The sequence below is a fragment of the Kryptolebias marmoratus genome, linkage group LG16 (genome assembly GCF_001649575.2).
Source record: "Kryptolebias marmoratus isolate JLee-2015 linkage group LG16, ASM164957v2, whole genome shotgun sequence".
In the NCBI taxonomy this organism is placed as follows: domain Eukaryota; kingdom Metazoa; phylum Chordata; class Actinopteri; order Cyprinodontiformes; family Rivulidae; genus Kryptolebias; species Kryptolebias marmoratus.
The window spans coordinates 20,248,048-20,259,739 of NC_051445.1; the positions used below are offsets into that span (position 1 = coordinate 20,248,048).

The 11,692-nt window shown below is 37.2% G+C and overlaps 1 protein-coding gene across 1 annotated transcript; it reads right to left on the bottom strand.

The window, feature by feature from the left end:
- Positions 1-80: 80 nt before the first annotated feature.
- Positions 81-5,316, bottom strand: cmtm8b (CKLF-like MARVEL transmembrane domain containing 8b). The gene is made up of 4 exons (XM_017409913.3): positions 4,788-5,316; positions 3,678-3,851; positions 3,408-3,527; positions 81-2,142 (listed from the first exon to the last, which is right to left on the bottom strand). Exons 1-4 carry the CDS (start codon positions 4,917-4,919, stop codon positions 2,056-2,058), a joined length of 513 nt encoding a protein of 170 aa, XP_017265402.1. The 5' UTR covers positions 4,920-5,316; the 3' UTR covers positions 81-2,055.
- Between the last annotated feature and the right edge of the window lie 6,376 nt (positions 5,317-11,692).

Below are 11,692 nucleotides of genomic sequence, written 5' to 3' on the forward strand. Positions count from 1 at the left end.
TCAAGAGTCACTGAGACAGCTGAAATGAGGAAAGCAAACAATTATTTTGTTCAATAACACCCATGTTTCTTTATTGTTAATACTGGATTAATAACAGAAATTACTTTAACATTTAATAATGTTCCATGGTTTCAAAGCAAAGTGTTATACCAGCCTGTGAGTCTGTAATTAGTACATGGTTTACATACAACGAGACGATAAGTCTCATTAGAAGCACTGAAGAATTTTAACCAGTCTCCAGTGCTCCTGAAACTTGCTGAGGTCATGTAAAAACTAAAGGAAAGGTTGCTTAAAATGGAAAAGGAAAAACCTGAGTTCACCACAACAAGTGAGATTAGAATCAAAGAACACACAAAAAGGCCCAACATTTTTTTTATCTTCTAAAGCTCAAATCTTATCTTCCACTTCATCTAAAAGAGACCAGCATTTTTATTTCCACCATTTTAGAAAAACAAAAAAGATCAATAACACAACTACAAATATGACTAGCGTCAGTTTCAGGCTACACTAATTTGTTACAATGAGCCGATGTGGAGGCTAAAGGTTAAAACAAGTTCAGTACAGGAGTGTTTGATAATGGACAGAAGCGGGGGGGTTTATGGACTTGGGAGTCTGATGAAGCAAGATGTGTTTTGGGTTTTAACTCATATTCTTGTGGTATAGTTGGTGAATTTTAAATGAGAACCAGACACTCAAAACTGGACTTAGAAGTCAAAGTCAGAGAAGTTAATGTACAGTAGTGAAAAAACCCCAGCAGAAATACTAGATCACTTTCTGTGGCAAACGACCTAGATTCTGACCACAAACTTTGTTCTGAATCAGCAGAGAATTTCCAAACTGGTGTCACAGAACCAAATCCACAGCAGTGAAAACATCTGAAGCAACTGAATAACATCAGAAAAGAAAGTCAACTAATAGCTAAATAATATAGAAATGGGACTTCCAGTAACATTTAGAAGCTCAGTGCTGACATCTACTGGCGAGATGGGGCAGTAAAATCAAATGCCTGTCAACAAGAAGGCATATGAGCTGAATTTTCAGCTATTCTGTTTTATAAATGAATTGAAACTGCACTAACTGTGTCAACATGCTGAGGTTTCAAAAATACAGTTATAGTTAAACATAAATGATTTACCATGTGTCAGAAGAAAATAATTTTAACTGGTGATTTTATCATACAACCACACCTCACAAATGTCAGCTTTTAATTTATTCAGCTTTAAAAAAACTCTATTTACAAAAATATAGACTCACTCCATCAATAAGACGAATACAAAACCTGCCTAAATGTGTAAATTATCCTGTGGGTGAAGGAGAGTGCTGTCGGACTGACAGAAACATGGACCAACAAAGACAAAGACTCTGAGCTCACTGCATGCTGTTCATGGTCCACTGAAACTTTTATTTATGCAACACTGACACACAGCCATTTAAAAAGTGTGATTAAACCATTCATATGTGATATTGTGCAAGATAAATAGACCAATTTACAACCTCTTTTATCCTTAGCAAAGTTTTTAAAAAATGAATGTGTACTGTATGAAATGAAAGCAGCTCAGAACACAAAATTCACTAAACTGTGTGATCAGACTTTTTCATGATATTAAGCTGGAGAAATAAATCATTTTGCATATTTGTATCACTGAAAAAAAAACTAAATTAAATGCATGGTGAGGAATGCTAACTGTAAGGATTCTCATATTATGTGTAGCTTTAGGTCTTATTTTGGGTTAATTCCTGTTGGAACATCACAACAAAAGTGTCAAACTAAACAAAATAAAAACCATGCTGATCACATGTGTTAAAAGAAAAACCTTCACAATTCTGCAATGTTAATGAAATGAATCGTAAAGTGGAAAGTGTACACAAGTGGTGACTCTTCTTCTGATTGTGAAAGAGCAAATTCACCAACAAACAGGCTGAAAAAAGCCTTTTGTTTTGTTTTGTTTTTTGAACATAACTTTCATTACAGCACCATCAGTGGCTGCTGATAAAGAAAACATCCCCACTCAACCTCTTTTTCTGTCTTTGACACACGAAGGAGAGGCGGTGACTCTAGTGCTCTTCTTCTGTGGTTCTCCAGGCTCGGTAGCTCAGGTAGCTGCTTCCTGAGTAGCACAGTGTGGTCAGAGATGCAAAAAACTGATGAGGCCAAGAAAAGAAAAAAAAAAAAAAAAAGATTTAGTAATGTTATTTTGTAGATTCTTAGAAGTATCATCTATTGTTTAAAGAAAAACACAAAGCCTCACAAATTTTTTTTAAACATTGTGCATTTAGAGTATAATAAACTGAATAAACTGTTTTCTTACTGATTACTGTGTTTAACATTTAGTGAGACTTGTAGTAATTCAGTTAGCTTCTCATTCTGTCTGTGGACACGTTTTCTGAGGTGACTGGGATTCTTATAGGTGATGTATAGTGTAATAGGGATAGTTTTAAAATGGGGTTATGTGTAAAGGTTATGAGCAATTAATATATTACCTGTAGTACACATGTTTTTAACTTTCCCAGTGTGGAGAAATAAAGTTAAATTCGGACCAAACCAACAAGTTCTTGTGGGACTTTACAAACCTTTTACATCACCGTCTGTTTTGCATTGCAGGATTATTATCCTGGCATAGGGGCAAAGGGGCAATAATGCTTTTGTTTGTGTGCATTTGTGTGTCTCTGTTACCAAAATATCGGATAAAGAACTTGGCAGATTTTAATGAAATTTGCAGAAAATACCTATTCAATATACATCTACAACTGATTCATTTTAGAGCAAACCTCATTCAAGATGGCCCCCACCACAGCCAATTAATCTTAGAAAACACAAAAATAGCTACAATTCAGTTGATTTTGCAGATACCTAGCTAAAATCTAATGTGGTAGTAGCTGAGAGCCATTTACAGCACATCCTCTGAGCATGACATCTCACAGTGTTGCATGAGACTGAGCATAATGTTGTTTTAAAGCCACAGCTTAAAGGTAACTACAACTTTATCCACTCCCAACATAAGATGAGCTGAGTCTATAAATCTGGCATCAAAGACAGCCACCAAGGAATGTTAGGCCTTTAATTTACATATAATCAAATGCACGAGCTGCAATGACAGCAGTGTTTCAATACATTTTATGTTGGTCTTAACTCTGCTCAAATTAACTATTAGGTCATCGATCCGCTGAGAATCCAACTCTATTCCTCCAAATCAAGGCTGATCCTAAAGCCAGGTACAACAGGTAAGACTTGAACTGTTCGCATCCTTTCCAGAGGATTCCTTTGCAGAAATCTGAACTCCCCTTTTAGCACATTTCTAGAGGTCTACACTGGCATGCACAGCAGGGAAACACAAAAGCAGCCATTTCTGATTTTTTTTAATGATTGTTTTAAACACACACACACAAAAAGTGGTTTAGATGCTTACTGCTGATGCCGCCCAGCAGTTGTAGTTGTGTCGCCCCTTGACGGCCCAGTTCACAGTGAGCGCGTTGACCACTGCTGTCACCAGATACAAACCAGCAGCGCTGCAGTTAAAACACAGAGACTGGAAGAGGCAGAAACACATACAGTCACTTACATCTGAAAAGTCAAAGTAGCTAAATGCTTTCAACATTCAAAGTTACCAAAAAAAAAAAAAAAAGGTTGTAGCTAAAGCAATTGATTATAAAGAATGCGTGTTGTGTGTGTGTGTTACCACTGTATTCCAGGGGATGTGTGTTATCCTGTTGTGGGCTCCGGTGAGATAAATTATAAACAGGCACACGGTCAAAATCCAGAGCAGGATGGAAACAAACATCACCCAGCAGAGAGCAGACAGATGAAAATAATCCGTACCCCCAACCAGAATCCACGCCATCATACCACACACCTGGAGAGGGGAGACATTCAGGAAGTTGTTGTCTTCATTCAGTCACGTTTAAACGCTTTGCACCCGGCTCAGTCCAGTCTCCTTCCCAATGCTCCAAACCCCACCCTTCCTCCTCACAACAAAACATTCCTGCTGGATTCTTTTTTTCTGTGATTGTAACCCTGGCTGGTTTCTTTGAAACTGAACAAAAAGGTGTCAGATTTATTATATTCCTTTTTTAGACTGAGTAGAATTTGTTTTTTTTTAGCGTACAAGTCAAATTCATTTGATAGATACTAGACTTTACAGTTTAGTGTTTTTTGTCGTTTGTTCTTTTTTAGTTATCATGATTTATTTTGCTGTAAGCATCTATGATCGTGCTGTGAACATGGCATGTAGAAACTCAAGCTTTTGTAAAATTCTGGATCAGATGAAATCAACCTTGGCCTGCCCGGCCGGTGCAGGGCAGCCAGCCAGACTGGATTTCAAGAAAGGTCGTGCACAAGTGTTTCCTTCAGCTGATTTGAAAAGGAAAGGAGACAATGAGGGAAACAAAAGAGGAAGAGTTGATTTACTTGATTTTTTTGGTTAACTTCCTTTTTTTCATAGAAATACAACTTTTCTTTTCTCTAACTCTGACAAGGTTGGGATTTAAATTTATCATTTTCAGTGATTTTCTTTTAAATTTCAAGTTCATCCTTAAGAACCAACTTCTTTCTTTTCAACTAATTTATTTTATGTTTTTCCTATTTACCTCATCATGCAGTCTGTAGCTGTATGCATGCAAACATTTTTTTTTTACTAGAAGGTGATTTACTTTTACAAGTCTTATAAATATAAGAATGTCTGGCTGTTCGTAATGTGTACTGATTGTTTAGTCTTTGTGTTCAGTTTAATTTCCTGATAGTCAAACATTAAAATACAGCTCTTGGCCTTAAATCCAAAAGTCCCACTTACGATCTCAGCCAGGAGAAGTTTTCCTCTGGTGGTTGTGGTGAAATGCTGGTCGAAGGCCAAGGTGGAGGTGGAGGTGTTGCACTGTGGCAGCTGGGGTTCCCTGCGGGTCGACACCACAGTCGTCCTGTCCATGATTCACTGACACACAGAGCCTGTGTGATTTCACCGAGGCTGTCGCTGCAGCGCAGGAAGTTGGGTTCCTGTCCCGGAATCCGTCAGGGACACCCATCTCCGAGACAACAACACAGAAATCCACATCTGAGCTCCTGCAACCTTGTCTGGCTTCACTGGCTTAAATGAGTTCATCTGGGGCTTTTTAAAGTTTAATACTTGGTAAGATGGACAGATTTCTTTCTCTCTTAGCTTGTAATGGGTGTAGATGTTAAATTAAACACAAATGTGACAATAAAAACCAAGAAACTGGGACGGGGGGGTATATTTCTTTCTTAGATATTTATAGTTTGAGGTCAGAAAAAGAAAACTGTAAATAATTTGCTACAGGACACACTAACAGCTCTGCTGATGGTGGTAAACGGTTTTTAAAAGTCAATTTCCAACAAAGCTCAGTTTGGTTCGAGCTCATCTAGCAAAAGACTTTAAGAAAAACTTATTTAATACTGGCTGATAGTTTGTACTTTGATATATTGATTGAACAGATTATGTGAATAAAAGCTTTAAACAAGATGTTACAGTTTGTTACATTTAGGATTTCTTTTTAAAGGGACACCACCCTAAGAACATTGATGAAAATCAAAGGAAATGAATCAAAAAAGTTGGTTAGACCTTTCAAAGTGGTGTTCAGTGGAAAGGTTATGAGCAATTATTATCTTACCTGCTGTAGATAGCTCTTTGGATGACCTCAGTTTTCAGAAACAGAGTTTAATCTTGATCAGACAGATAAGCTAAAGCCAGTATCTGTCAGGATTCCTGTTTTTCTGCTGTTTTTTCCCCTAATTATTGTATTTCAGGGTGAGCATGAGAGGACGGTTCCTGGGCAGTGCTGGTTCTGTCAGCACCCGGTGCAGCTGCTTTCCGTGACAGCTGATTACTGCACTACATATAAGACTGAGTCAAACCACCATTTTTGGTTGGATCATTAAATGTCATAGGGGTTTATTAATGTACAACATTCAGAGAAACTCCTCCTGCTTTTCTGTGGACATACTAATACTAAAAACTTAACTGTGTCTCCCTGCAGAATCCTCCATGTGTTCTTGGAGCCCCTTGAGCTCTGAAACAAAACCATCCGAGTAAGAACAAGTCTCATATCAACCTTTGAACTGTTAAAATTCTAAAGACTTACCTGAAAGAGTCTAACCCATTTCCTGTTTCTCCTGCAGATACTTACCAGACTTCCTCCCTCCTTAAAAATAAAAGTGTTAATTTTTACTCTGATTTATGAATCTTTTCAGTATACTAATATACTACTACTAATATAAACAAAACATGGCTGCCCGGCAGACTGGGTGCTTGATTGCAAAGATTTCAGTGAAACTGCAACTGAAAATTTGCCCATTTCCTCATAATTTTGAGTCTTCAGCAAGTCTCTACCACTCGCTAGGCTGCATCAAAAGTGATATTGCTAGCTGCTAGCAAATAACCACAGAGTTCTAAATGACCATATAATGCAAAATGGACAGGCATGTACAGCTGTGTAAACTAGCATTCACATGACCAGTTATGAATTTTTTGAGCCTGAAGTTGTTTTAGGGTAGAGGCAACCCACTTTGTTCTTGGCTCCGCTCAGACTAGCTGTAGGCTTTTCAGTCCAGTCATAATTAAACTCTATTTCACCAAACTGAGATATCTACAACAGGTAACATATTAAATGTTCATAACCTTCCACAGAACCACACTTCAACTATTTATCTGTATCTCAACACTCCCGATAACTTAATTTCATGTGTGCATGACACAATTTAATATTTGCATACAAGACTTGTATAAAATGTGTATTAGATTAGAACTGGCTCCAAACCAGATGTGATGCCTGCTCTACAGTTTGCTCAGATATACAGTATGCATGCATGCAGATCAAAAAACATTTTCTCACTTTCAGCTGACTAATGTGAAAACAACTATTTGGTGTCACATCGTCTATATATATTGTTGTGAACAGTGACCATCTCATATAAGTGGACCAGAAATAAATCCCTTTTCTTTTTTTTTTTTTTTTTTGAGAGGACTGAAGCCTTACTGCAGTGCAGCAATGACAACAATGTTTGCCTTTGGCCACAAGGGGGCAGTAGTTAGGCGTGGATACGTGTAAACCTATTTTTTAGAAAAAAAAAAAAAAGCAGAGCTGCAGGGACAAAAGACAGGAGGTTGAAGCCAAACAACACTCACTGAGCTGGTTAATTGCCTGCATGGTGAGTGTGTAAATTGCTGTTTTCACTCATTTATTCTTTTGTTGCTTTTGTGGTGTTATATGGGCAAAACAAAACTGATTTCTTTCCTGGGTGCTTACTTCCCCTCAGAGGTGTTTTTGCCTCAGGCCTGCCTGCATTTAGGAGGAAACTTTGATAAGTAAACGCTATATGCAGCTGTGACCATTTTAATTAATTGCATATAACTGAGTACATTGTTCCTGATCGAGGTTTCTTACTGACATGTTTTGTTTTTGTTTTTTCTGTATGTTTGGGCAGAACTGATTAGTCAGATGATTCTGAGTCCAATCAAACCAGAAAGATTTCTCACCTCTGCTTCCCTAAATGTAAAACAAATGGAGCCAAACCTCTCTCATTAAGATGCTTTGTGGTGTTCTACTGCAGTCAATAATCTTGAACCATGCATTATCTGACTGGATACGCTGTATCTTATGCTACTCGATGGACTAATTCTGCCCTGCTGGGTACATTCTGCTCCGTACAGCAATATATCCTCTGCAGCAATCTCTGCTCCACGTTACATTTTTTTCTTTTCTCCTTCATCTTACTGAATCATTAGGCCAGCTTTCTTTGTATTTTCTGAACCATGCTAGTGACTTCACATTGTCAATACAATAACTAAATGCAACCAAAACATTTCTCATTAAAATTTATGGCTTACATCATTTGTTCTTCTTTGAAACAGAAAGCTCCTTTATAATGATTAGAAATGATGGCCTAAAAGCACACTGATTTGCTCTGATTAGAAATATTTATTACCTTTTTGGGGGGATACATGTACAGACAAGACAAAAAGTAAACCACAGTATTAGTTCAGAACCTGTAGTTCGTTCAATCTAGAGCAGACTCCCACTTCAGACACACAGAACCAAAACCTGGTCTATGATTGGTCACTTCCAAGGTTTTTATTTTAGGGGTTTTTACTCACTGAACTGTTCTTCCTTACGCCAGCCTTCATCATTTTTTAAAAGTTGCATTTCACTGACTATGAGAGCAGCTAATCTGGATGATTCTTCTTTTGTCTGAGGTAAAATGTTTAAAGTTTAAGGTGGTTAGATTTAACAAAAATAACTAACAAAAAGTGTTATTATTTGATTAGATCCTCAGGCAACAGAGAAAAATACCCTAGTGGGCTTGGGAGTAAAACAAGAGGTTATAACACCACACATTTCAGCACATGGGGGTATTATAGATGGATTAAGTCCATAAATATTTTATAGGAAGCATGATTTTGTTTGCCTGTTATAATAATTAGCAGCAGGTCAGGATGTTGTGCTCACCTTGCAGCTCTTGCAGTCCAACTAAAGTCAAGCTGTTGGGGGTTTTTAATGCAAAGGCATTGAGGCCTACAGGCTAATTCCTGTTTTTTTTGTAGTGTTTGTTTTCATGATTGCATATTTCACTCCAGCCATTTTTGCCTCATGTGCATAATTTATGGTTGAGAAATTTGTATCATTGTCAAACACAGACTCTGTGTCTATTTTAGCTGATTAAAATGTATAAGGAAGTAAATCAACAGCCAATATAATTATAAACTTTGAGAAAAACTGGTGGGGTATTTACATTTTGATTTTTTTTATAAAATAAGGAGAACTTGGTCCGTTAGGGACTCAATCATTCAGGACAGCAAGTCAAAATCCTGACCTCTGAGTAACTTAGCTGGTAATATGAAAATGAGAAATAAATATTTTTTCAAGGAATTTATGTAACAAACCAAAATGATCAGAATTCTCTTGCTGAGATTAAACTTTATCTCATTTTTTGAACAGTTTGGAGACAAATCAAAAGAGCGATACATTCCATCTCTGCTGGAAACGACAGGGTTTTAGTTCGTTTCCTCTCCCCTGCCTTCCCTCCTTCACACTGCCTTTCTGTTCTCACCATTGTCTTCATTGTTTGTCCATATTTACCCATCATTCCTCCCTCTAATTGTCCCCAGCCCTGACGTCGTGCTCATGGGGTGTGTTCAGGCTCTGCTGCTCTGACAAGAAACCTTGTCGCTGTTAAACACATGCTGTACCGTTTACCGAAACTCCACATGCTAAGATGTGAATAACCTGAACTCCGCCTGAACCTCCTCACACACACATGCACGCGCGCACACACCCTAATAAATGTGTGCTAGCTGAGATGCTGCACTGTAATTGGCCACTGTGGCTTCCCGCTGTGGCAAAGATATTTTTAACACAAGCTTAAAGACACACACACACACACACACACACTAATCCTTGCCTCTGCAACATCTGCCACATCCCTCAATATATGTGCTGGGTATATTCAACCACACACACACACACACAGTAAGCATAAAGGCCACCCCTCCCTGTTTAACCACCAGTCCTAACATCAGATCTAAATAGAACCATGCGGGGATAAATGTAAGGTACAACTTCTTCCTGTAAAACTAAAGCTGCTGTTTTTTCTTCTTCAGCTGAGTTTCCATTGGATTGTTTTCATGGTGCTGTGGTGAAGCCTGTGGAGCAGTGTCTGGATCCTGTGGCCACTTGCATTTTTAATTAAACTAGCAGAGGAAACGTGTCCGTGTCATTTAAAGGAAGGGTTAATCATGATCTGAAAGGTATTTTCTGTAAACAGCCTGACTTACATCGGAGCTCTCGTTTTCTTTATGTTTCATTTTTCTGAAATTCTCTAACGATTTGAGTTTATTTATTAATTTTTTTATTTTTATTATTTAACGGTTTAGCAAGAGCTTTCCAGCAGCCCATGTTTGTTTGGTTAACACGCACTGACAGTAAACCTTCAATAAATAATTGTGACGGGGTGTTAAAAGTTGCCAGTAGCTATTTGAAGTAGGAGCACAGCAAAAATAATAAATGTACGGCTCTAATTAGGAAATCCCTGAGAGGAAGAAGCGATTCTTTTCACCTTTTTGACTCAACGATAATTGCTCCTGAAAATGTAACAGGGTGGTTTATGGTTTAAAACTGCAGAGATTTAAATGTTGCTTTTGGTTATTATTGATCAAAACACATGTTTGTGTGTTGTTGATTTTAAAACCTCATGCTGCTGCTATAAAATCTGAACCCAAATAAAATGTGGGTATTTTTAGCTAGCAATTATTAATTGAACATTCTTCACCCGAATATTTTTCTTATATAAAATAGTAAATTACAAAAACAAAAAAAATCAATTATGAAACTTAATCCTGGTAATTTAATAAATAATTTGCTAAATTGGGGCTTCATTGTCATCAATATGGTAAAAATGTATACATTCAACATGTACTCTGTGAAAATACTTTTGTGTAATCAGCTCAACAAAACATAATAGTGTCATTTGAAGCATGGTGGACATTTACGTCCATAAAAAGCAGCCCTGATCACATGATCAGATGTATAATAACTACACTGGTTCACATTAACCCTCTCAGGCTCAAATTAAGTTCTATTAACAGGAAAATCAGATATGTTGATGCAACGCCTGCCTTGAGAGGGTTAAAACCTAGACGTTTGACCCAAAGTCTATAAATAACGAAGCTTTGTAACTCATGAAGGCCTGCATTTAAACAAGATCTTATGCTGAGAAATGACCTGATTGATCAAACCTTAAAAAAATAATGTAATATGCAATCTTATCGGATAATGTGAGATACTGAGTGCTCTGTTAGCATTAAGAGTATATGATGGGGATGACTCTCAGCTACTACCACATTCAATTTTAGGTCAATATCTGCAAAACTGATTGTGTTATAACTATTTTTGTGTCTGCAAAGGTTGATTAGCTGAAGTGATCATCTTTAACCACATCAAGTGGTTACTTTCTGGACACTGACATTAAAATTGTCAATTGAGTGTTTCATGAGATATTTTGCTAACAGACAGACAGAGATGATGAAACAATATATTAAATATTAAATATCCCAGGGTGTGAGGTTGTTTAAAGAGTTATCTACAACAGGTAAGATATTAACTGTTCATAACTTTTTACAGAACTGCACTTCAAAAAATGTGAACCATTGTTTTAGGCTTACTTCTCTTGACAACACTTTTTGATTTTTTTTTTTTAACCGGCTCCAATTCAACCTGATTTTAAAAGTACAACACAATCATCAGTGTCAAAAACCCCAACACTTGGTAGACTGATGTTAGGCACATGTGAGCTATAGGTTGTTACTATGGCAACAACTTTCATTAAGAGAGTTTGGTCATTATTACCGCCTGCAGTCTAAAGGTGGTGGATATTGTTTTTGAGTGTGTGTGTCTTACTATTGTTAGCAAAATCTCTCAGAAGCCACTAGATGGATTGTAATAAAACCTTCAAGAAATAATCACTGGATGTAACTCTACAACTATTTTTTAGAGCCAAACCAAAATCAAGATGGCCGCCACAGCCAAGACCTTAGAAACACAAAGATCTTTATAAATCAGTCGATTTTGAAGATAGTGCGCTAAAATTTAATGTGTTTATAGATGAGAATTATTTGCAAACATATACATCCAGTGTTGTTCACTGCGCACGATCTTTGCCTAAAATGTTGGTAAGAACTGTTGGAGTCAA

Excerpts from the sequence above, each read along its gene's own strand:
- cmtm8b (XM_017409913.3), bottom strand. The coding sequence starts at position 4,919 with ATGGACAGGACGACTGTGGTGTCGACCCGCAGGGAACCCCAGCTGCCA. Across the intron at positions 3,528-3,677 it reads ACATCCCCTGGAATACAGTG|TCTCTGTGTTTTAACTGCAG; the intron begins GTAACACACACA and ends TGCCTCTTCCAG. Across the intron at positions 2,143-3,407 it reads ACTGCTGGGCGGCATCAGCA|TTTTTTGCATCTCTGACCAC; the intron begins GTAAGCATCTAA and ends TGGCCTCATCAG.